Below are 27,279 nucleotides of genomic sequence, written 5' to 3' on the forward strand. Positions count from 1 at the left end.
ACCACTAGCTTTGTTGTTGCTCAGACTTCCTAAGGCCCATTTGACTTCACATTCCAGGATGTCTGGCTTGAGGTCAGTGCCCACCACATCATGGTTATCAGGGATGTTAAGCTCTTTCTTGTATAGTTCTTCTGTGTAATCTTGCCACCTCTTCTTAATCTCTTCTGCCTCTGTTAGGTCCCTGCCATTTTGGTCCTTTATCATGCCCATCTTTGCATGAAATGTTCCCTTCATGTCTCCAATTTTCTTGAAGAGCTCTCTGGTCCTCCCTATTCTATTGTTTTCTTCTATTTCTTTGTACTGTTCATTTAAGAAGGCATTCTTATCTCTTCTAGCTATTCTCTGGAATTCTGCATTCTATTGTTTGTATCTTTCTCTTTCTCCCTTGCCTTTTGCTTCCCTTCTTTCCTCAGCTATTTGTAAATCTTCCTCAGACAGCCATTTTGCTTTCCTGCATTTCTATTTCCTTGAGATGGCTTTAGTTGCTGCCTCTTGTATGATGTTGCGAACTTCCATCCATAGTTCTTCAGGCACCCTGTCTATCAGATCTAATTCCTTAAATCTATTTGTCACCTCTACTATTTATTCATCAGGGATATGATTTAGGTCATACCTGAGTGGCCTAGAGCTTTCCCCTACTTTCTTCAACTTAAGCGTGAATTCTGCAACCAGAAGCTCATGATCTGAGCAACAGTCAGCTCCTGGTCTAGTTTTTACTGACTGTATAGAGCTTCTCCATCTTTGGCTGCAGAGCACATAGTCAGTCTGATTTCTGTGTTGACCGTCTGGTGCTGTCCATGTGTAAAGTCGTCTCTTGGGTTGTTGGAAAAGAGTGTTTGCTATGACCATCGTATTCTCTTGACAAAATTCTACCAGCCTGTGCCCTGCTTCATTTTGTACTCCAAGGCCAAACTTGCCTGATATTCTGGTTATCTTCTGGCTTCCTACTTTAGCATTCCAATCCCCTATGATGATAAGGACATCAGTTTTTGGAGTTAATTCTAGAAGGTGTTGTAGGCCTTCATAGAACTGGTCAACTTCAGCCTCTTCAGCACCAGTGGTTGGGGCATAGACTTGGACTACTGTGATGTTGAATGGTTTGCCTTGGATTCAAACTGAGATCATTCTGTCATTTTGGAGATTGTATCCCAGTACTGCTTTTCCTACTCTTTTATTGACTATGACGACTACTCCATTTCTTCTGAGGGATTCTTGCCCGGAATAGTATACCTGATGGTCATCTGAATTGAATTCACCCATTCCTGTCCATTTTAGTTCACTGATTCCTCAGATGTCGATGTTCAGTCTTGTCATCTCTTGTTTGACCACATCCAGCTTGCCTTGATTCATGAATATTACATTCCAGGTTCCTATGGAGTATAGATCTTTGCAGCATCTTACTCTCCTTTCACCACCAGATACATCCGCAACTGAGTGTCCTTTCGGCTTTGACCCAGTCGCTTCATTCTTTCTGGCGCTACTAGTACTAGCCCTCTGCTCTTCCCCAGTAGCATATTGGACACCTTCCGACCTGAGGGGCTCATCTTCCGGCGTCATATCTTTTTGCCTTTTGGTACTGTCCATGCGGTTTTCATGGCAAAGATACTGGAGTGAGTTGCCATTTCCTTCTCCAGTAGATCACGTTTTGTCAGGGCTCTCTGCTATGACCTCTCCATCTTGGGTGACCTTGCACGGCATAGCTCATAGCTTCATTGGGCTACGCAAGCCCCTTCACCACAACAAGGCAGTGATCCATGAAGGAGATGTGGCTGGATAGCAGCACGCAAAACTTGACACTCACATTCTGGGTGTTCTTTGCTCCCCCTTCCCCACATACGCATTGCATGCAGTGGTAGGCTGTGTGTGTTGTTCTGTAATCTGGAATAGTTTAAATAGATGATGATGGTGATGATTAAAACCTTGTGATTTTATGGGTTTACCCTTGTCAAATGAGGGTAAAATTAAATGACTTAATAAAAACAATTAAAATGTCGATGATGATGATGATGATAGAGTCTTTTAAAGTTTTGAATGACTGACTGTGCACAGTTGCAGCAACATTCTTTAATGCAAAACTTGATGTTTTAAAAGGTATCACAAAGGTGAAGATGGAAATAGGAAAAGGCCAAGGTCTCTGGTTTCCATCAATTCTCTGCAAAGAATGCATAGCTGTAAACTTGCTTGAGTCCACCTCAGCTCCACAGCCCAGGGTGGCATCTCCCCTAATTCTAGTGAGAGAAGTTAAGCTTCAGGGGGCATGTATTATTTAAAAGCCAGACAGACTGCAACTGCACAGCAAATAGCAGCACATCAATTTTGGTCCTTGGAAGTGCCATAGTGGGTTGGCAAGGAGGGGTCAGCCTGAGGAGAATGGGAGGAACTACTGTTTTCATTCAGATCCTATCATTCTCTTCACAGGGTTGCCAGCATTTACACACATACTCACAAGCTTGCTTTAAGCTTGGAAAGGCAGAGGTTTTGGAAATTGGGTTAGGAGAATCACACACTTAAAAACTGCCTTTGAATTCTTACGTGATTTTATGAAAGCTGTGCTCTTATACACATGCAGTTAAAAGCTAGATTTAAACAATTATTAACCATAGGTTTATCTGGTCAACGGAGCCCAGCTAGCTCTCTCTAGACCATGGGTCCTCAAACTATGACCCGTGGGATGGATCCGGCCCACCGTGGCCATCCATCTGGTCTGCGCTGCTGTTCACTGCCCGTGTGCACGCTTGCTGCATGGGTGGGGAGGTGGTGGCTTGCTCGCTTGGAAATGGTCTCCGAGTGAGCGAGCGAGCCGCCGCCGCCTACCTCTCGTACGTGCGTGCTCGCCACGGCTTCGCAGTGCGGGCAGGGAGGTGGTGGCTTGCTTGCTTGGAGAAGGTTTTGGACTTGCTGGGAGATCTCCGAGTGAGCAAGCCACCGCCACGTTGCCCGACAGCACCTCACTGGCCTGTGACGGTCACTGCAGCCTTTCAACTGGCCCCCTATTCGAAAAGTTTGAGGACCCCTGCTCTAGACGATTAGTAGTTTGTTTCTAAATAATAATAAAGAGGGCACAAAATAGCTCTGCAATTTCAGTAGCACTCGTCATAATTGCTTATACTGTTGCCACTTAAACACATCCACAGTAATGGGATGCTAGAGAATGTAACAAGATTAATGCACACTTGGAAGTGTTTCTTTTAATCTATTTAATATTATCTTTCCTTTTTTGCATTACTCAAGGTTATAAACTGTCTGTGTTTTAATGTGGCTCACAGGCCACAGTTTGGTTACTATGGAATAGAGTAATGATCATTCTGGGTGAGCCTTTGGACTTAAAACCAGTAATTTAATTTGACAGCTGAACATAATCCAAACACTATACTATCAATGGCTGACTGGCAACTCAACAACAATGACTGCCTATCTTCCATTTAGTGGCACACTACTTGAAATCATTAGGGCTGTCAAACATTTAAATTAGGGCTGCAATGCACTTAAAGTAATGGTAGTCAATTAAGCATACAATTTTAGTGAATTGTACTACTGATTAAATTTGCATACCAATAAAACAGTTGAAATTTATAGTACTTATCTTAAAAATAGAATATTGTCTCTACACTAGAGATTATCTTATACTAAGAAAAAACTATTTAGAGGCCCATTTCATGGTGCTTGTATTAATTGCTAAAGTCTGTTAAATCCAAAGCTGGGCCACCCATTCTCCTCAGCAATTCCCATGTGTTTGAGCCTCCTCATATTCTTACTGTCTGAATCCAATCTGCAAACAGTGACAGAACCACAGACCTGCCTGGCCGAGAGGAACAAGCTACAGGTACCTACTGCTGGCATTCAAGAATGAGGTGCTACAGTGTGCCCCCTGCCCACCTTTCCTACCAGAGTGTTGCAAGGCACTTCATCAGGGGCTTATCCAGCACCAGACTGGAGTTTTACTTTAAGCACACACTTAGACAAACATGACAAAAGACAAAAGAGCTTTGCAATTGCTGCTTTTCTGTAAGTGCTCTTCCCAGAAATCTCTTTGTTGCTGCAGGAGATTCTCCCATTTCTTACTGTAAAATCAGGACCCAGCCAACAACAGGAGAAAATTGGAAGGTTTTAAGTGGAATGTTGATGGATACCGTGATAACAGCCAACTGATGTTTTAAGTACAGCCCCTATTTCATCTTTCTTTTAGCTGACAGTGACTACATGTACCTCAAATTCTTAACTTTTAGTATCACCAAGTAAAGTTGGCCCTAACTAACCAACTGACTAGAGAGTTACTTAATAAAAATACTACTTAAGTTAATTAAATACTCCAAAAGCATAAAGTAGCACACAATGGTGAATGCATTTAAAAATGCACACTTGAAATACTGCAGAAATTCGTAACTGATTTAATGCCAATGTGCCCATATGAAGCTTTTTCTAACTTTAAATAAGCTATGTATTCTTTCCTTTATAAGATGCCTATATGTCTAACTGAACTACCTAAAGGAGGCTGCAAAGACATACCTTATATCTGGTGAACGATGTGTAAATAATGAATTCTTACAGCCTCAAGAGGGCAGTCAAACCACAAAGTAAAAAAACAAACAAACAAAAATACCAGGTTGTCTCAACCTAAAATATGTTGGGTGTCCACAAACCTTTTTGTTATGGTTTGAACTTCCTACAAAATACCAATGGCAAACACTACAGAAATTTGCAGAAACATGTAACAGAAATCACAAAATCCATTCTAAGTTAAGCATTACTGATTTTAGTGGATTTTACTGAACATCTGCTTTATAGACATGTATGTCCAAGTGCTGACCTATGTGACTTGCAGTTTACCTGCCTCTATTTCAGAGATTATGGGTAATGCAGGATGATGACTAGGAGGGCTACATTGGCTTGAGCAATGGGGTCAAACTGTTGCCTCCACACAGCCCAAGCAGGATGGTGCCTGGAATTCTTGGTTCTATCCCCATCACAGATGGTTACTAGCAATTAGAGAAATTGGAAATGCAATTGGAAATACATGGAAAATGCAATACTCTTAAAAGTGCCCAGCTGAACTAGACATACTAAGGAAAATGTGTGGAGTCACCGCTTATACTTTCATGCATTTCTTAGCAGTGCAAGCCTGTCCTTGGAAGTAAGAATCACTGTGTTCAACTGGGTCTACTCTCAAGAAAGTGAGCAAAGGCTCAAAGCTTTAGTAAGCTTGTAATCTCTTCATTTTCAAAAGTAATGGTCTTTAGCTCAGTGGAACAGCACATGCCTTGCTTGCAAAATTTCCCAGGTTCAATTTGTGGCTTTGTCAGGTAGGGCGGCATGTCCCCTGTCTGACAACCTGGAGAGTCACTGCCACTCACCCTGGTAAGTTAGACAGACCAATGGTCTGGCTCCATTTGCAGCAACATTCTGCATTCCTGTTGTACCTGAATTGTTTCCAATGCATGGACTGAAAATTCAAGCATCTTGTACTCTGATGCCTAAATATCAGATGCTGATATCTGCTTTAAAGGAGATATTTGGGTCTTTTTATCTTGGATTTTTTTGCATGGGTTGCAACCAACACATCTCATCTGCTACGCTAATAACTTAGAAAGTGAAAATTTAAGAATAAACATGGGCATACAGATGTGAGAATATCTGGCACAGATATTGTCTGGAAGTAAGGCAGTGGGTATGCAGGACATGGTCCAGGGTTTGGGGCAAACAAATACAACCCCTCATTCCATTTCATATCAATAACTTTCATTGTAGCAGAGGAGTAGTTTGGAGCTGGATGAGACTGTGGAGATGGAAATAGAAGCTTGATGCAAGAGTGAAGCTGAGATAGCTGACCGAGCCGAAGCTCCCAGGAACAAAGCAGGGGCCAAGGGAAAAGAAGTGGAGCAAGGCTGCTCAGGAAGGGCTGACTGTACCTAATCAGGTACAGATCATGTATACACATTTCCATACATACGTTGGGTAGTATAACACAAGCAAGCCAGCAAACAAAATACACATTATCATTTGGAGGAGTAATTAAAATTAGTTTTCTAGCCATGCATACAAGAAAGGCAACAGAAAAGAAAATCATAATGTTTTAAAAGAGAAAAAAGAATGCCTTGCCTGCACAGCCCAGAGGTAGTCTAGACGTAGCTTCAAATCCACTTGCCTGGAATGAAGGGCCAAAGCACAAGAAAACAGCAAGATGGCTAATATGGGTTCATAGCCACGTATATAAAAGGAATCACCCCTTTAAAAAAAAGAAGTTATGCATGTGAAATGTTTTTAATCCAATGTCATCTTTTAAATGTATATGAGAATAATAAATCTCATCATTCTAGTCCTATAACTTATTTGGAATTCAGGATAGTGTGACGGACTAATCTGGGCACCATGGGCCCATAGCACACAAAAGGGGAAGGGAAGTATAAGTAACAACCAAGGGAGAAGGGAACAATTGGGTATTCTAGATTTGTGGGGGAGAAGAGGAGAGAGGGTGCATCCCCCAACTTTCTCAAGTTCTGCCTTTCCCCCAGTCCCTCCAATGTCATCTTCTCCCTTCTGTTGGGACAGAAGTGAAGTGAAAGAAGTTGGGAGAAATATACTTCAATGGCTGTAACAGCTTGCAATAATGCTGGAGGCCAGTACCAGGTACAGAGTACAATGGTACCTTGGCTCACGAACTTAACCCATTCCAGGAATCTGGTCGTGACCCAAATTGGTTGTGAGCCAAGTCAAATTTCCCCATAAGGTTCAGTGTAAATAAGGTTAATCCATTCTGCAACTATATATTTTTTTATCACAAAAATTTGAAGCAAATGACAAAGAACAAAAAAGATTGTGGCCATCTCCTCCCTCCCCACCCCAGCATGAGTACAGCCATCTCCCCACCCCAGCAAAGCGCGACCGCAATTGCGGCCATAGATGGGCACGATCGTGGGTGTGTTTGGGGGGAGATGGATGCAATCATGGGAACATTCGAGGGGACAGCCGTGATCACAGGCATGATCAGCAATGGGGGAGACAGGAGTGATCATGATTGTTACCCAATGCGGAGTTCATGACCTGAGTAAATTTTTTTCTTAAATTTTTGTTCGTGACCTGATTTGGTTGTGAACTGAGGCGTTCATGAGCCAAGGTACCACTGTATAATGATGTTTTAAAGGTTAACTTAAGAAAGATAATTCACTGCATCACAAGACCTTACAATGTAATGGACAAAATAATAGAATTTGGGGAGGAGGGAAAGACTAGGAAAATAAGGGTTGAATGCAAGCAAATGCACTTATATCACAGTTCTGTTTGGATTATGGCTGAGGTTTAAGTGATTGAAGGTCATTTTGGTTGTGCTTGCAAAATCCCTCATAAAGATTCAAATCCCTACTTTGTACAAAAGGCCCACACTACAAGTATGAGAATAAAATATGGAAACAATTGATAAGCTTTCTGCCAATTATGGGATGCACTTACCCCACTGCTTTTCGATATCCGCTGAGTTCCAAAATGACTATGTACAAAATTGTAACAAAAAGCAGGAGGATCATTTTTGGCAAGGAGGATACACGTAAAAATATTGCCAGGGTCAGAGTCCCCACAACACAGGAGAGAAATGCATAATGGGCTGCATCGCATGGAAGTTCATTCATTGTCTTATTGGTCCCACCAGGAGAAATGATAACTATGGAACTGCTGGAATTGTTACTCCAGACCCAAGGCATACAACCAACCTGAGGGAAAATGTGGAGTAGAGAGCTGAATATAAAGAGTAAAGCAGGCTTATTTGTAAAACAGCTCAATTGGGCAAGGTTAACCCATGTGCATCCCTCACCTGCTCAGTGCACTATTAAGAGCCAAACTTAATGTGATACCAAATGTGTAATTTGCAGCTGAATCTTCTTCTTTTTAAAGTAGTAGTTATAGTAGTGGTTTAAAACTTCCGTCCCCAGCCATGGACCTGGCAAAAATTCCCCCTCTCCCATACAGTTGTTACTATGAGCCATCACATATCAACACTATGGATAGAACTGTCATATAATCTTCTATGACCACTTTGAATACAGTCAATTTACACATTTGGCTGCAAATTTACATGTTCTCAAGTAATGAATTACCAACTGATAGACATTCATATATGAACCAATCTTTGATTCCAGATTCCTTGATTTCCTTCCCTTGCTTTTGCACAGTACCCACCCAATCCATTCACAATACAGCAGGAGAATTTAATGGCAGCACAAGACAATGAAATATATTCCACCACAAAAATAATGGAATTGTACAGGCTGCCATAAAGTAAGAGGCAGCCTAAAACGGCATTTGAATACTATACTTTGTAAACAGTTACAATAATTTAAGGACCAGGAAACATTTAAGAAGTGTGACCCAATACATTTAATGAGCTACTAGATAATGCAAACAGATAAACAAAAGAGAAAACAGAAGGCTATTCCTTACTTAGGTCCATGTTCTATCTAAAATTAACTTTCCCTATGAAGCAGGAGGTAAAGCAATAGTCGGTCTAACACAAGCATACTGAAGTGATTATGTTACACAGCAAACAAAGAAGCATGGCATACACTGTGGCCACACTATACATTAACTATACACATATTTACATATATATGAATAGGCCCTCTTTTATTTCGGGCAGCAGATAAAATTCTTGGTAACAATAGTGACATGTGTGAAGACTTCCATGTGTATATAAAAGAAAAACCATGGACATGGTTCTATGTGAAATGAACTGTTTAATTCAAACTGAAGCTCTGTGTTCATGAAACAGCCAATCAAGAATCCATTCTAAATTTCAGAGAGACAGATTTGTATGCCAGCTTTAGAGATGTGGAAACCATAAAGCAAATGTCCTTGGCTAGCACCTCCATATAGATTACGGTCAGTTATACAAAATCAAGAGATATAGGATTGCTACTTGATTGAAATGCTGAAGATGGATGGTTGTTATGTCTGAATACTCCTCATTAAAGAAGCTCCCTAGCCAAATAAGAATGGCAAGTTAGAGTGATAGCTAAACTGAACCTTTCTTTCTTCGTTGTGGTCTCTGTGCATCACACATATATGGGTGCTGCGCTTGCACAATGCCTGTTGCCGGGAAGATTTAAGAGCTTTAACCATTTTGGCAGGAGCTCCGCACCCCCCTCCCCTATAGTATAAATGGGCAGAGTGCCCGCCCCTTCGCCAGTCTGCTCATGACTATTGTTTGCTGTGCCTCGGGCCCTTTTTCTTGTCTCCTTGTCTGTTTTGCAATACTTTACTTCAATTTCTTCAATTACTTCGAAACTTCTAACTTTTTCACTTTATACCCTTCTTGAACACTTCCTTTATGCAGTTGTTTGCTCCCTTACCAAACCCCTTTTCATAATCTTTGTCTCTTCGCCCACAACCGCTTCCCCCCAAACCCCCCCCATCATCTTAACCTTACCGCTATACTTTTCTCCTTCTTCTTTCTTGATGGCACAGTGGGTGGCTTTTCGCAAGTGCGCTCAGTGCGGAGCTAAAATGTCTCCCGCTGATCTGCGCTCCCTCTGCCTCCTCTGCCTTCAAGAGGGACATAGGACCGATAAGTGCAGCCACTACCAATCTTTCACCAGGCAGGCTTGGAAAAACTGAGAAAATCGGTTGTGCAAGATGTTATGGGGCCAAGCCCTAGTGGCTATGAAGCAGGTCTCAGTGGATACCCACTCCTCTGTGGCTCCTGAGTCTTCGAAGAGTGCCCACTCTCACCCATCCAAAGGGGACACTGTTGGTCCCGATGGAAAGCACTCCGTTCGCTCTCCTCCTAAGAAACATAAGGAGAAGAGGAAGCATGTTGGATTCGATGAGGCTACGGAACCTAAATATCCCCAAAAGGACAGATCTGACAAAACTGAGCATCGGCACAAATAACATCATAAAGTGACTCACTCTGATCTACTTGATTTGCAAGTCTCAGTACTGATTGAGCTGCCCAGTCGTCAGTCGGTTATGCAGGTGACACCTCCAGTGTCACCCCTGAAGGTCACCATCTCCCTCACTCCAGTCCCAACTGCTCGGATCTGTTGTCTCAAGCCTCTATTTCAGACAGAGAAATCTGTGAATTGCCACCTCAGTTGGGATTTGAACAGCAACCTGCAAGGTCGCCGACTCCTACACCTGCCAGCCATTCATCTCTGGAGGGATCTCCAAGGGCCTCTCATTGCCCTCCCTCCGTCCTACTTCCACAACATTCACAGTACTGGGTGCCTTTACCCTATGGGGACTTTGATATCAACTGCACAGATCAGCCCTATCTGTGGGATTTCTACCCCCCATATGGCTATTACCCACCACTACCAATGCATTGCCACCATTCCACCTCTCAATCGGTGTCAAGGTATGCTCCAGCAACATCTGCCACAGTGCTTGCCTGTCCACCAACATCTTCTGATGGCTCTTCTTCCAGTCCTCCATATGAGACTGATTTGGATTCAGAGGAATCCGAGCAAATCTCCACCTCTCCTGACGCCATGATCACCACCCAGGGTCCAGGATCTCCCAGAGACAGCCATAGTCGGTTCTCAGAGCTGCTCACTCGTATGTCCTCATCTCTCAAGATCGACGTTCAGCAGCATACCAACACGAACCAGGACAACATCTATGATGTGGTTCACAAAGAAGATTCTGTTCAAATTGTCCTGCTGTTCATTTCCACTCTACGAAAGGCGATGACAGAGTCTTGGCAGCTGCCAAATCACCCTCACCCTACCTCTTGGCATTTGGAGGCCATGTATAAGGTTCACGAGCAGGACATACCATTCCTGTTGAAACATCTGAACTTCATTGTCATTGAGTCGACACAGGGTCATCAATTGAGGGAACACTCGACTCTATCTGACCGCGACGGGTGAAAAATCGACATGATGTCGCACCATATCTATGCTGCCATGGGACTAGGTGACTTTGACCTTGTCCTGGACGGGGTGGCACTCCCTCTAAAGGACAGGGTCTGCAGCTTGGGAGTGCTCCTCGACCCAGAACTGTCACTGGAATCCCAGGTGGCGGTGGTGGCAAGGAGTACTTTCCTACAGCTTCGGCTGATCCACCAGCTGTGCCCTTACCTGGACAAGCACTGCCTAACAATGGTGATTCATGCTCTGGTAACCTCCCGGTTGGATTATTGTAATGTGCTCAACATGGGGCTGCCCTTGAAAACGGTCCAGATACTTCAGCTGGTATGGAACAGAGCTGCCAGGTTGCTGATGGGGACTGGGCATTATTCTCATATAACGCCGGTCCTCTACCAGCTATACTGGCTTCTAGTTGAAGTCCGGGCCCAATTCAAGGTGCTGGTTTCAACCTATAAAGCCCTGAACGGCTTGGGACCAGGATACCTGAAGGAGCGCCTCTTCCCTTACAGGCCCTCACACCCCTTAAGTTCTGAGGGAGAAGCTTTGCTCCGGGAGGCCTCTTTAAAGGAGATAAAAAGTACAACGACCCGGAGCAGGGCCTTCTCTGCAGTGGTGCCGAGTTTATGGAATGCGCTCCCTGGAAAGGTGTGCCTGGCACTGAGTTTATATTCTTTTTGGTGCCAGGTTAAAACCTTTGTATTTAATTGCTAGTTTAAAAATTGGTATTTTATCATTAACAGTCGCTTTTTGTTTTTATATAATTCTATGGAATCTGTTTTTGTTTTATTGTTTTAATTGTATGTTTGTGAGCTGTCCCGAGATGCTGAGGCATGTGGTGAAGGCATATAAAAGGTTTAAATAAATAAAATAGGGTCTGCAGATCTCCAATTAGGATGCCACTATGGCCCATTATCAGTACTTTCTTTGGCAAAAGATCGAGTCCCTTGCTGCATTCCTCCTGGACCAGCAAAGGGAGCTGGCCCACATCTTCACTGGGGAGGCAATGCAGCTCTCAAAACAACAGCTCACCATGGAGAGACATCATGTTGTGACTCGAAGGTGCTCATCAATGCTGTAGCCCTCCGACGTCATGCCTGGCTCAGAGTGGGGAACCTGCCTCAAGAAACTAAACAAAGAGTCGAAAACATGCCTTTTGACGGCATCGGTCTTTTCCATTCAAAGACCAATGACAAGCTTGAACATATACACAAGTCTCGCCTCACCGCACGCTGGATGGAGTACTCCACCTCTCAGCCTAGACATAAGTGGCCATGGAACAGACCCCCACAGTACCGACCCTTCCAGCCCTACCACCAGGGATACCCCTCTGGACGACAGCAATTTGGCTAAAGACAACCTCAGACCCGACGATCCAATACCCTGTGCTACCAACAGCCCAGGCACCGAGCTGATGCTGACTAGCATCCATGCTGATGGGACGTGCGAACCTCTCCTCAATCCTCCAACCCACCTTCCCTCTCCCTTTTGGGGATTGGTTGCAAAGTTGACTCCCCATCTGGGAGTCCATTACATCTGATAGTTGGGTTCTTTCCATCATAGAGCATGGATAAAAAATTCGAGGTTGAAACTGTGCTGCCTTCAAGTCCGATCCGATATACAGCAACTTCTCCAGCCCTCCTGGAAGAAGTCACCGAGCTGCTTCATAAGGGAGCGATCTGGAAACTTAGACACTCAAAAGAACTGCACGGTTTCTACTCCAGGTACTTCACAGTACTGAAGAGAGACAGAGGTATCTGCCCCATTCTGGATTTATGTGGAGTTAATAAATACATCAAAACCAAAAAATTCAGAACGACCATGCTCCAGAACATACTTCCATTGCTCAGGAAAGAGGATTGGTTCCTATCCCAGGACTTAAAAGATGCTTACTTCCACATCATCATCCATCCTGCTCACAGGTGCCTCCTTTGGTTCACTGTCGGTACCAAAGCCTATGAGTACAACATTCTCCCAACTGGGCTTGCTACCACTCCAATCGTCTTTATGAAATGCATGGCTCCAGTTTGTGCCCACCTCAGGTTTCAGGGTATCCAGATCTACCCTTACCTGGATGATTGGCTCATCATCTCTGCCTCCAGAGATGACCAATTGGCTTCAATTGACACCACCTGCTCCCTGCTTAACTGATTGAGTCTTTGCATCAATAACGAAAAATCATGCCTTGTTCCCTCCCAGGTCATCAATTGCATCAGAGCACACCTGGACTCACTCTGTACATGAGCCTTCCTACCTCTGGACCAACAAGAGAGACTGATAACTTCTGTATGATGAATTACCACTCAACAGACTGTCCCAGGACACTCCATTCAACAGGTGCTCGGTCATATGGCGTCCATGGTATCGGTGGTGCTAAATGTGAGACTGCAAAGGTGGCCATTGCAGTTATGGTTCAACTGCAACTTTCATCTGGACCACGATCGACCGAACCAACTATTATAACCTCCACACTCAGTCCTCCGAACTCTATCCTGGTGGACTATTAATGCCAATCTCTCTTGTGGAGTACCATTCTGTGCACCAGAAATGACGGTGACACTCTATACCATGGGTCCTCAAACTACATCCCACGGGCTGGATCCGGCCCACCATACCCATTTATCTGGCCTGCCTCAGAGGTTTTGGACTTGGAGAAAATGATCTCTGATGGAGCAAGCTGCTGCCTCACTGCACATGCACCCACCTGGGAGAATGAGTTCTTCTATGTGTCCCTCTGATTCCACTGATAACAAGAACTCTGGCAAAGTTCCATCACAACAATGCTTGTGGCATTCTCATCACTCCCTGGTGGCCTCGACAGTCCTGGTTCCCCACTCTCCTCCAGGTATCCAACAACGATTTCTTGCATCTACCTCACATCCCACACCTTCTCACTCAGGAACAAGGTGCTATACGGCATCCAGACCTGAGGTCCCTGAACCTCACCGCTTGGCTCATTTGCTAGCTGTTCCTCAGACTTCATTCTCGAACCCTACTTCATCCTCGGTACCGACTATTGCCTTCACTCATCCGGTACCAACAGTGTCTTCGGATCCAACAAAAGTTCCTTCTTCAGGATTGACACCCGCTTTGTCTACAGTTGCTTCCACGAGATCAGAGACCCTTTCTATTCCATCATTGCACTCAGTACCAACCCTGATACCAACAACATCTACGAATCTGACAGATCTTCATCTGGATAGTCAGTTCATCCTCCAATCTGCACTACAACTGAACACACAATACTCCTATCATGCTAAATGGAAGCACTTCACCTCCTTTGTCGCTGCTAACCAATTCCTACCCCAATCTGCCGCCACTGAGAACATTTTGCAATTCCTACTCTCACTACACCATGGAGGTCTCACACCGTCCTACATTAAGGTGTATATTGCAGCTATCTCGCATAGAAACATAGAAACAGAGCGAGTCAGAAGGGGTCTCCCAGGCCATCTAGTCTGACCTCCAGCACCAGCCAGCTCCACTCACGACATGCCCACCATGTGCACGTCCAGCCTATCTCTGAATACCCTGCATCATCTTTGCCCACCATGTGCATGTCCAGCCTATCTTTGAATACCCTGAATACCAATGCATCATTGAGGATGCATTGGAGGTTTGTCCATATACTCTTACCAACTTATACATCGATTCTTACGGGGATTACAAAACCTTCAACATCTGATCTGATTGGTTGTCCCAACATGGAGCCTCTCTGTCATCTTACAGGCTCTCACCAAACCTCTGTTTGAACCTATGGCTACTACTGATCTCCGCCTTCTCTCACGGAAAATGGCTTTCCTAGTTGCCATCACATGGGCCAGAAGAACTAGTGAACTGGGTGCTCTTCATGTTGACCTTCCATATCTCAATTTCCACAAGGAGAAATTAGTCCTTCGTACTAACCCAGCCTTTCTACTGAAGGCTGCGACGCCTTTTCATCTTAATCAAGACATTATTCTACCGGCTTATTTCCTGCTCCATCAACACTGATTGAGCGCTTTCTATACAGCCTTGATGTCTGCAGATGTCTGGCTTTTTACTGATCCCGAACTGAGTCATTCAGAAAAACCAAACAGCTCTTTGTCAAATACTCGAAAGATGACAAAGGAGTGCCCATTGGGACTCAAAAGACTTTCGAAATAGGTCATTGAGACGACTCAACTTGCCTACCACCTCTCCAAACTGGACCTACCCATTAATCCAAAGGGACATTCCAATAGAGCTGTTGCCGCTTCCTCTGCCCTCCATGCAGGCATCCCACTACATGATATCTGCAACGCGGCCACGTGGTCTACTCCGTGCACATTCACGAAGCACTATTGTTTAGGCATCAAGTCCAATCAGGACTGCTCCTTTGGCCACGTCATCTTGTCCACAGTTCTCCAGTGAGGACACCATCCCGCCTCCAGGTGTGGTAAGCTTGTTAGTCACCCATAACACTTCTATCCTGTCCTTGTTAGTCACCTATATATATTAAAAACATTTCTATCCTGTCCTTCTGGATAAAATGTCTCAGGACAGCTTACAATTACCCATATATGTGTGATCCACGGAGACCATGACGAAGAAAGGCAGGTTGCTTACCTGTAACTGTCATTCTTTGAGTGGTCATCCATGCATTCACACAACCCGCCCACCAGCCCCACTTCAGTGTTAGTGACTGGGTATACTGTATATCTCTATACTTTCTTTTATGGAGCAGGGTCCTATATCTGCTGGTTCCAGCGGGGGGTGAACAGGCAGTCTTCAGGAGTTCCCACCAAAACTGTTCAAGCTCTTAAATCTTCCTGGCAACAGGCACAGCACAGGCACAGCACCCATATATATGTGATGCATGGATGACCACTCAAAGAACGACAGTTACAGGTAAGCAACCTGCCTTACTTTATATACTAGTTTCTTACATGCAGGGTTGTGAATATGTGTGTGTGTTTGGGGGTGGGGGGCAACATTCCAAGGCATGCAACATCCCACCTGCAGTTCGAAATGGAGCAATTCAGAAAAACTTTTTCCACTTTGATTTTGATTTATGTATAAACTGACCTTCAGCAGCAATGAAAGACTGCTTAGAGATGACAATCTTCTCTTTGAAGGGCTGTCAGAGCACAGTCCTTGTTTGAAGCCATGCTCTAATTGGAGTGTACTGTCCAAGTCCAATCAAAGACAAAAAAAGGTAAGAAAGGAAAGCAGGAATCCTGAATTTGTCCATCAGTAGTGAGCCCCTGACAGTATACTGAGCAGACACAAAGGTCACCTAAGTGGGCTTGTTTGCATGAACACAGTGGCTTATTTCCTTCACCACATGTGCTGGTCACATGATGGGAATCTGCCTAATTATCCCCACTGGTGTGGCTTGCCATATCATGCAGACCAAGTCAACTACAGTAATAAGCCACCCTCCCTGGTATGGCACAATTTTTGCTGGCAAGGGCAATTACGCAAATTCTCCCACTCCTGTCTTGACACCATGGCTTATTTACCTCTCCATGATTATGCAAACCTGACCAGTGTTTCCCATTACAGTAAGATGAATTTCTACTGAAATAAAAGTAACTATTACTAAAGGTATGCCTAAACTTATAAACCAGTACTTGCACATTGTTTGTAAATACATGCCCTTTTTACCTCCCTAACATTTTAGAGATAAAATGTGAAATGATTTAAGTCTGAGCTATATCAAGAATTAAGGTTTCCATTTCCAGAAAGAACCACAAAATGTAGACGGTTAGAATGCAACTTTTGCTTGTTTAGTTAGAACAAAGTTTTACAACACAGCATGTCCCAGTCAACAAGTCTGGCTGGGAAATGCTGGGAGCTTTTTCTATCTAGGCTGTTTTCTATCTAAACAAGCATAAGATTGCACTTCTATCTGTACCATTCGGTGATTTTAGTCACAGCCCATGCATGCTAGTGCAAATACTCCCACTGAACTAAATTTGTTAAAACATGCTTGAAATAAATTAATGAGAGAATGTCTCTTTCTGTACCTTATATAACAATTGCATTACAGTTATATACACTTACCACACAGCCTTGTGCCACTGAGTAAATTAAGATCACAATAAAAACACATAAAATGGTACGAATTTGTATTGTCAGGCACCCTGGAAAACACTGAAAAATAATTTAAAAATTAAGTTACTTAAGTCTAAGCCTTCAAAAAGCAAGATACGTTACCAAATAGTCTATAAAAATGAGAAATTGGCAGGGGAATAATATTCAACACAGAAAGCCATAGTTATTACCATGCATGAATACTTAAAGAGATGATACTTTAAAAAAGAAACAGAATATATTTGACTTAAAACAAGGTGATTAATATTTCAGTACTCCCTTGTTCATGATAAATTTAGCAAGCATGGCATCAGCAATTCATTCAGCTCATGTGAAAGAGGCCTATTCTATCCTATGTGGACAAGGAGTGTGGATAAAAGCCCTTCACATTTTTTAGTGTACCCTTAGCATGTTTTAAGTATGCACCTAAAAATAGCAAGGATGGATGAAATGCGTATGTATACAAAGATGTGAATTAAAATCAGCCCACCCTTAAGTGAGATGAAGCAATGTGTCTCAGATAGCTCTCTAAAAGGCAGCCTCATGTCAATTATTTAATGCATTATTGTACTTTTATCACCATGAAGAGTACCATTTGTATTTTCCATGTCATACACCAAACTTTCTGCATGGAACTACATGTTACATGTAGTCTATTCTTATAGACTCTTCTATTTACATAACTCATTTGTTTAGACAATTTAACTTCACAAGTCTAGATTCTGAAGGAAGAGACTGGAGTGGGGGAGACCATTTTTAACCCTTTGCTCATAGGCCACTTTCTCATCAAAAATTGCCCACCAACATCTCTTAACATGTGCTATGTGCACTTTTGGATGTGTACTTTCAAAAAGCCAGAACTGCCTGTGTCTGCCTGTATGTGCATCTCAAGTGGGGCAGGAAAGCTTTCAAAGCTCAGTCCTCAAACAGAAGGCTGTCCAGAGTATATGAATGACAGGGGGCAGTGTGTGTGTATGTATGTGAGAGGTGAGCAGTTGTACAGGGAGGGGCTGAATACACGGGTAGATGTGCCAATTCTGGAAAATGAACCAACAAGCAGACAGTCAGCTCAGCTAGCGTTTCTCCATGGGCTGGTTCACTCCAGCTTTGTTCTTCCTTGGGAGGGGAGGAGGAAGCTGTAAGTCCAGGCCTCAACTGCTTTGAGGACAAGAAATTCACTCTTTTATGGCTTGGGTACCAGCTAGGGCAATTTCTCTTGCTGCCCTGCAAACCAGAAAGAATGAGTAGAAGCTGTTGGGCTGGATGCCCAGATTCCAACTGCTCTGCAAAAGGATCTTTCTGTCTTCTTTGGTCTGAAGCCAAAGAACTGCAAAGATAATTCCATATGCTCAGTGAAGCTGTCAGTTTTCTCAAGCAACACACTGCCATTTCTTTGGCAAACCTCTTCTGAAAGTGAGGACACTTTGAAAAGCAATTTGTGATATAAGGGCTTGCTGTTGAAAGAAAATATTTCTACAAAATCACTCTAGGTTTGCCTGAGCCTCCAGCCACACCTGAAGTAGTTCCCTGGATCCTAGCCAATTCTTGTTGTTATGTACTCTTAAATTGTCTCTGACTAATGATGATCCTATTTTGTCCTCCAAAATCCCCGCTCAGCTCTTGTACACTTTGTGCTGTGGCTTCCTTTATGGATTGATCCATCTCATAGTTGGCTTTCCTCTTCTTCTTCTACCTTCTACTTTCCCTAGCAAAATTGTCTTCTCCAGTAAGTCTTGCCTTCTTGTGTTGTGCTTGAAGTACAACAGCTTCAGTTACATTTTTGCTTCCAGGGCAAGTACTCATTGATTCCATCTTGGATCTACTTGTTTGTATTTTTTTCAGTCCACGGTATTTGCAAAGCTTTCCTCTAGCACCATGTTTTAAACACATTCATTTTCTTCCTGTCCGCTTTCTTCACCTAGAGATTGTGATTGGGAATACAGTGTGGTAGATGATTAATGAAATGAATCTTTTCTATTTCCTTCACTGCTGTCCTTTCAAGTCTTGATTTTCTTCTAAGTTGGCTAGAGTCTATCTTTGCACTGATGACAGCGTATTTTGGGTTTGCAAAATCTTTAAAATTTTAATTTCTTCACTGATGACACTGAATTCGCATAATTCATCTGTAGTTCTATGTTTTGTTTTTCAGCTGCAGTCCTACTTTTGCACTTTCTTCTTTCACAGTCACCAGGAATTCCAGCCAATACAGCAAACTATGATGACAATAGAAATCTACCCACCCATTTGACGTTAAAATAAATAAAATTTGAAATTTACAGGCAGAAACTAAGGATTCAGAGAAGAAAGCTCTTCACATGAGCTGATGTTTAGTCCTCTTGCATGAAAAGAAGCCTTGGTAAAGGCTGCCCCTTGTAGCTCCTACTTCTTTAGGGAAATGTGAAAGATGACTTATAAAAGCCCTGCACTACACTAGGTACTGAAAGTTAATAAATAGGCTCATTCCTGCAGGGACATAATGTTACAGAAGTGAAATTAAGATTTGCATAATGGTTGAATAAGTTTCTTCTCAGAGTAAGAGGGCACAATATTACAGATCACTTACTTGTACTCGAGTGACATGGAGATACATTATACATGCCACCAGGAAGCATATGCAGAACACCAAGAGGACAAGAACTATGGTACTCCTAGAAGAAATGTGGAGAAATTGCATCATGGAACATGCCCAAAAGCACAGGTTTCTTATTATAAACTTGTTGGATGGAGTTTAGCTAAAATATGAAGTATGTTTTCCTTATTGCATAAAAAGGAAATAACAGATACTGTAGATTCCTCAGTGCTTTTTTGATTTTTTCTCTAATGCTGAACATTTTTAACTAAACTGTAATTCTTAATGTGACAACATTTCTTTAAATACCTAACTGATGGATTTTAGGAGCAAAGCAGGCAGTACTTTAAATCTGTATCTATCAGCTACACACTTTTTCCTTTTTACTTTAAGTAAGCATAGGGGAGCTACTGTACAGTTACATGACAGGTAGACTTTAACCCATGCTATGGGTCCAATCTGCATAAAAGAATAGGTAGGGGGAGAGATAAACCTTTGAATCATGGCTAAGAGGAGAAAGGAGGAAATGCATTGGCTGAAAGGCAGAAAGGGGCTAGAAACTTTCCAGTGCCTAGAAGCTGTACTAACCCTGCATTTTGTACCACTGCTCACATAGAAACAGAGCGAGTCAGGTGGGGGCTCCTGGGCCATCTAGTCTGACTCCCAGCTCCAGCCGGGTCTGCTCATGACATGCCCACCATGTGCATACCTAGTCTGTCCTTGAACACCCGCACCGATGGGGCCTCAACGACCTCTCGTGGAAGCCCATTCCACACCCTCGGGGTCCTGACTGTCAGGAAGTGCTTCCTGGCATCCAAATGGAACCTTGGCTTCCTGAGCTTTGCTCCATTCGAGCGTGTCCTTTGCAGGGGAGATCAGGTCTCTACCCATCTCCATGTGACATCCCCTCACATACCTGTATGTCGCCAACATATCCCCACTGAGTCTCCTCTTCTACAGGCTGAAGAGACCCAGTTCCCTCAGTCTCGCTTCATATGGCATCCCCTGCAAACCAGCCACCAACCTTGTGCCCCTACACTGCACTGACTCCAACCTGGCTATATGCTTTCTGTAATGAGGGGCCCAAACCTGAGCACAATACTGCAGTTGCGGGCACACCAGAGTCGTGTAGCGTGGTAGTAATACCTCTCTTGATCTAGAAGCCACACTTCTGGCTATGCAACCAAGGGTGGCGTTCGCCCTCTTGACCACCCCATCACACTGCTGATGTTTAGCCTGCAGTCAACCAGTACCCTGAGGTCCCTTTCACAAGTGCTGCTCTCCAGCCACTTGTCACCTAACCTGTACTTATAACACCCATTCCTATGCCCCAGTGCAATACCTTGCACTTAGCCACATTGAAAGCCATTCTGTTGCCTCCTGCCCACTTCCATAGTCTGTCCAGATCCTTTTGGATCTGGAGTATTGCTCCTCAGTTGTGACCACTGCCCTAGTTTTAGTATCGTTTGTGAATTAGATCAGACTGTTCACCCTTTCTTCCACGTCATTTATGAAAAGATTAAATGTGCTGGCCTTGTCCTCCTCCTGTGGGTGGCATGCTTCCATGTCTCCCCAGATGTTCCTCCCATGGCCCCTCCCTCAACCCACTGTTTGGAGGGGGGCTGCTCCCGAGGGGCCTGTATGTAACTGTAACTTACATGTATTTAAGTGTGGGATCCTGAAAACCACCCAAAACCCAACATGGTCATTCTCATTCAAAAACCAAGCTGAAGTTTTGTTCTAGCTTTGCAGTGTGTTGCATTGCTGTTCACAAGAGTGTAGCAGATATCCAGTTGCAGTTTGCAATAGGGATGAATGAGAATTTTACTGTGATTCCTTTGTGATTGGAATTTGCACATTCAGTACCCTAATCTGATAGTAAGCAACCTGAATAGTTTGTGAAAGTGTAGAGGTGCCCTTTAGAATATCCTTCAGTCCACTGAGCGCAGGCAGTGAACCAATGGAAAACAAGATGGCAGCACAAGTGGTTTGTTGCAGAGAACAGTACAAAACTGCTACCAAATCTCAGTATAGGTCCTGATGAGATAGAATGTGGATGGAAAAATAGTAATGTTGGGTTTTAGGGGGCTAGCTACACATCCTGATAAGTGTGGCGTAGTGGTGAAGAGCATGGGACTGGGACTCAGACGACCTGGGTTCAAGTCCCCGCTCGGCCATGGAGCCAACTGGGTGACTTTGGGCCAGTCACAGACTCTCAGCCCAACCTGCCTCACAGGGTTGTTGTTGTGGGGATAAGATGGAGGAGGAGATGTAAGCTGCCTTACGCCCTTTGTAGGAAAAAGGCAGGATATAAATCCATAAATAAATAAATAAATAAATAAATAAATAAAAAAAATAAGTCAGTTACATGCTTGTGTGCTGGGGTACAAAACAATACAAAATAGTACAATACTTTGACATAGGCTTTCAGGGGGAACCACATTTCAGGTTTTGATTTAGCAGAGTTTCTTCTGCATCAGGGCAAACATGAACTGAGAAATTACTTTGATAACTTCTCCTAGCTCCAGGTTGAAGGTAGGCAAGTTTGCTCTCTTTCATAACTCCAACCTTAAAAGAAATGGATATTTTCATAAACAGTCCACTGCATTGTCCTAGCTCTGTTCCTGATAAAGTTAGTGACAGCGCAATGGAAAAATTCTAAAGTCCGAAAGACATTCATATATATGAAAGAGAATGACAGAGAGAGAGAGAGAGAGAGACAGAGAGAGAGACAGAGAGAAAACAAGCAAGTGAGCACTTATTTTGAAACAGTAAGAAAACACTTACTGTGGGATTATTAAAAGGTAGACAAGGCCAAATAAGGCAGCTAGAATCAGTGACAAGACTACAGCACTGGTGAAATATTCATCCTGAACTTGGTGATACTGTGAAAGAGCAAAAGAGAGAAAGATGCATAGAAAAGTTATTTAGCCATGTTTGTCATACATCTTGTTTCTGATTCTGAAAAACTGTGCTTAAAAATACAGCATGAGCAGCAGCCTATGACTGTACACACAAGGTAGCCACTAGTAAGCACTTTTTTTTCTTTCAGAATATTTTCAAAGCCAGCACAAGAACAGATAAATCCCTCACTCTTCTTCAGGCTTCATGGCACTTCCAAAGCCAGCATGCATCTCCTGCCCCCTCCTCTCCAAATTAGTACTGAGAAGGAAAGTGCGACCCCTGAGTTTGTGCTGATCTTGTTAGCTTCAACTATGCTTGGAGCGCCAACAGAACAGGAATGAACTCCTGCCTTCTTCCCCAGCTCAGAACTACGTGTGGGAAAGAGAAGTGAGGCTTCCTTCCTAGAAATATCCTTGGCCTCAGGGTCGCTCCAATGAATCTCAGGATGACAGTGATGACAGGACCACCATGCTTTAAGCATAAATTCTGGCTGACTTGCAATGCCATACAGGTTTTGTGGATCTCTATGTTTCTCCATTCCCACAATCTGCCTGTTTTACAATTTTACAACCTGAGCCACAACTATTCACTTTTTTATTTGTTTCTTTAATATATATACTGCACAATAACAAAGTGCTCTGGGTGGTGAACCACAATAATTACAGAAATACAATATAGAACAGAGCAACAATTAAGTTTCATAAAATTACATTAAATTATTAGAAACCACATTTTTACAACTAAACAAATAAAATCATTCCATACTGCAAGACCTGCTGAAAACCATTTGGCAGTACCTGCTACATCTGTGTGCTATTTGGACTCGCTAATTGTCTCAGCAAAGGGGGTGATCTTAACCTAACAGTAATGTTGGTGCCAGGTGGGCTTTGGTGGGGAGAGCATTCCATAATTTGAATGGAATGCATTTGAAATTTACCACAGAGGAAGCCCTCCACCATGTTGCTACCAGCCCAAGCCTCCCTTGGAGGTGGCATTTGGAGAAAAGTCTCAGATGTTGAATATAGTGTCCAGGTACATTTTAATTGGAAGAGGTGCTCCATCAGGTGTTGGAGTTCCAAGTCATGTAGGGCTTTATTTGTAAACCAGCTTTAAAACATAGGCAGCCAAACTGAGCAGGCCTGAACAGAATTTATATATGTGGACTGTCTGGTCTTAGTTGTTAATATGGTTGTCACATTTTGCACAAGTTGTGGCTTCCAAACTGTCTTCAAGGACAGCGCCACATAGAGCACATTGCAGTAATCTAGTTTAGAGATTACCAGGCAAAGATTACTGAAACCAGGTGATCTCTGTTCAGAGAGGTGTGTAGTTGGGTTACTAGTCAAAGCTGATAGAAGGCATTCCATGTTCCAGCATCCACCTGGACAAAGATGGATCAAGGAGCACCCCCAAACTGCAAATTCAGTCCTTCAAGAGGTGTGATTCCATCCAGAACAGGCTGAGCACCCTCCATCCCATCAGAAGAACTGAGGCTCAGTTTCTTAGCCTTTATCCAATACACTGTGGCAGCCAGACGCTAGTTTAGCACATCCAAAGCCTCATCTACTGAATATGAAAAGGAGACTAGAAATGTGTATCATCAGAGTCTGATGGCAATGCACTCCAAATGATCTTACTCAGCAGTTTCATGGAGATGTTGAATAACATGGTGGACAGGAGTTCCATACTGGAGAATCCACATGGCCAAGCAATATCCCTCAAGCACCACTTTCTGAAACCACTCTCCAAGTAGAAAAGGAAGCACTGCAATGCAGTACTCCCATCTCCAACTCAAAAAGTCACCACAGAAGTTTATCCTGGGTCAGGACTCCAAGGTCTGCCTGCCTCCTCTTGCATTTAAAGCAACTTTGCCCAACTAGGTGCTCTTTATATGGGTTGAACTAGAGCTCCCATTGTCCTCCACCAGCACAGCCATCTGGAGTTGCAATCCAACATATCTAGAGAACACCAAATTAAGGAAGTGCAACTGAAAATACAGGGAAAGGGAACCTTTTTAAAAAAAGCTGCAGCTTCTCATTTTCTTTTGCTGATGAAGTATTTAGTAAAAGCCTCACTCACTTTTTGCTCACGTTCAATCTGTTTATACCTCAGGGTAAAAAAGTTTAGGTCTGCCATCTCTGACTCAGTTTGTCGGGCCTCTATTAAACGGCTAATGTAACGGTTCACTCGAGTTCCAGGAGTGTTGTATACAACGTTTGTAGAAAATGAGGAACGATTCCTGAGTTTTTCAGAGGCTGTCCTTAATGCCCTCCTCTGTAGCAGAAATGAGAAAATAGAAGGAGCAGAGGATTAAGTTTTATCTTATCTAGTAATCATCTTAAGCAATAAATTGAAAGACAGCAAATTTTATTGTGGCACTAAAAGGAGACAAAATTCTACTGGCTGCTATGGTATCTGAAAAGTGTATGAACTAAAACATGGCACAAGGCGTACTGGCAGGAACCATCTTTTACTGATTTATGTCAAACCACCTTACATATATTAACATTATGTGCCATCATCTGTGGCTGAAGGTTTGTGAAATGGGGTGGGTGGGACTTGCAAAAAGAATGTCAGTACTTTCCCAGAACATTTCCTGTTGTGCTTCTATAAAAAGATATTATATGTGTAGATGGACATAAAAGTTAACATACATTTTCCAGTCATCATCATCATTACTGCAATTGAGATGAGCAATTCTCATGAGGAGAATGGAGACTGACTCCAAGAAAGCCTGGTTGTGGCATCCAAAAATCTTGAAGCACCACATCGTAGTTGTCTCACATAGGAACCAACTGGAAAAGATCCAATGATTCAATTCACACTCTTTGTGGATTAAACACATTGGCATGATGTAGTAATCATTTTGTAAACTAACATCTTGTGACTTCTTTCCTCTTTAGTCACTTGCAGCTGATGAACCCAGTCCCAGCACAGGTCACTACAAGAGGAAGTAGGAGTGAAGACCAGTGTTGTCTGGTGAACTTGCTCTATTTCCCTGAAACTCCCATGTGAGAAGTAGGAAAGAGATAAACCCAAGAATTCAGAAGGGTATTTCACTGAAGTTTTTACAGAGGTAATGAATAGAATTTTAGAGTGGAAACATTTCAAGTCAGACCTGTGTTATACTCCATGTCAGCAAAAGAGAACACAAAATAGCACATATTTTAATTTTTTAAAATGTCAATGACATGAGCATTTCCCTGACAGAATATTAGATCAAATCCATGTAATATCACCACCTAGTGGCAAAGACAACGTTACAACTTATTTCATTTTACAACAGTGAGCATGTGGTTATTCACATATTTAGTGGAGAATAGCCAAGTACCTTGGAAAATCTTATAAACATTCCATAAAGTGCTCCTGTCTTTTGTAGCTTTCAGGTCAGCTTTTAATCTTCAGTGAATTTTAATAATCTTCAGTTAATTTTAATAAAGAATTTATTTATTTGGGATATTTCTAACCCGTCCAATCGCTATCCGTCTCTGCACGGCTTACAAACAAAATTCAATAAATGCAACAGTATAAAAGATCATAAATACCCCAAACAATAAGACTAACAATCCATGACTGAAGTAAAAATTAAGTAAAATCTTTTAAACATTAAAATGCTGGGTGAATAAAAAGGTCTTGACCAGGCGCCGAAAAGCATATAATGTCAGTGTCAGGTGGACCTCTCTAGGGAGTGCATTCCATAGCTGGGGCGTCACCGCAGAGAAAGCCCTCCTCCAGGTATTCTGCCTCCTCATCTCCCTCAAGGAGGGTTCCCGGAGCAGGGCCTCTGCTGCAGATCTGAAGGGGCAGTAGGGCATGTAGGGAAAAAGATGTTCCTTAAGTATCCTGGTCCCAAGTCATTTAGGGCTTTACAGGTCATAACCACCACCTTAAATTGGGCCCGGACTTCAATGGGAAGCCAGTGAAGCTGATAGAGGACTGGAGTTTTATGAGAGTAACAACCAGTCCCCGACAGCAATCTGGCAGCTCTACTTTGCACTATTTGAAGTATCCGAACCGTCTTCAAGGGCAGCCCCATGTAGAGCGTATTACAATAGTCCAAACGGGAGTTGACCAGAGTGTGTGTCACCATTGCTAGGCAGTTCTCATCAAGGTAAGGACGCAGCTGATGGATCAGCCAAAGCTGAAGGAAAGCGCTCCTTACCACTGCCATCACCTGGGCGTCCAGGGACAGTTCTGGGTCGAGGAGCACTCCTAAGCTGTGGACCCTGTCCTTAGAGGGAGTGCAACCCCATCCAGGACAGGGCCAAAATCACTTAGGTGGAACCTGAACCGCCTACCAAAAGGACCTCCATCTTATCTGTATTGAGTTTCAGTTTATTGGCTCCCATCCAGTCCATTACCTCAGCCAGGCACCGGTTCAGGACAGCCACTGCTTCACCTGGATTAGTTGAAAAAGAGAGGTAAAGCTGGGTGTCATCAGCGTACTGGTGACTCTGCAGCCCAAACCTCCTGATGACCTCTCCCAGCGGTTTCATGTAGATGTTGAATAGCAAGGGGGACATAATGGAACCCTGCGGCACTCCATGGCAGAGTTGCCATGGCACAGAGCCATAGTCATGTACTGTGAATGCACATGTACTCTAAGCATGCCGTCCCCCCAGTATGTTATGTGGAATAGGCTGTGAAAGATGTATGGCAGCCTACCTCTGCTAATGGTGGGTAATGGGAGTTGTGGTTCAAAACATTTGGAAGACACTGTTTGGGGGAACGCTGACATAGGGACATGAATTGAACACATGGTACATAATTGTGAGTTCTGCTTCCCTTTCTTTTTATTTTGAGAAAAAGGAGGGTTCTTGTATGGTGTAGCCTACTACCTTACATGGATAGGATATATTCTGTGTATTAGTTTTTATTTTTATGTTTCTATAATTT

The 27,279-nt window shown here is 43.2% G+C and overlaps 1 protein-coding gene across 8 annotated transcripts in view; it reads right to left on the bottom strand.

Annotated features, from left to right (window-relative positions):
- The window catches only part of ADCY1 (adenylate cyclase 1), a 280,351-nt gene that overhangs the window by 49,258 nt on the left and 203,814 nt on the right, over positions 1 to 27,279 (bottom strand). For 4 of the 8 annotated variants that reach the window (XR_006416963.1, XR_006416966.1, XR_006416967.1 and 1 more), the window contains exons 9-14: positions 24,463 to 24,657; positions 22,267 to 22,364; positions 19,474 to 19,558; positions 16,881 to 16,970; positions 7,444 to 7,700; positions 6,097 to 6,223 (exon numbers count right to left, since the gene is read on the bottom strand). Coding sequence is in view for 4 of the 8 variants with exons in the window: in XM_044453723.1 (XP_044309658.1) it covers positions 6,097 to 6,223; positions 7,444 to 7,700; positions 16,881 to 16,970; positions 19,474 to 19,558; positions 22,267 to 22,364; positions 24,463 to 24,657 (852 nt within the window). In the remaining 4 variants the exon portion in view is untranslated. The other 4 variants (XR_006416968.1, XM_044453740.1, XM_044453763.1 and 1 more) reach the window with 4 other exon arrangements.

The sequence above is a fragment of the Varanus komodoensis genome, unplaced genomic scaffold (genome assembly GCF_004798865.1).
Source record: "Varanus komodoensis strain SLA01 unplaced genomic scaffold, ASM479886v1 scaffold10, whole genome shotgun sequence".
NCBI classification, from domain to species: domain Eukaryota; kingdom Metazoa; phylum Chordata; class Lepidosauria; order Squamata; family Varanidae; genus Varanus; species Varanus komodoensis.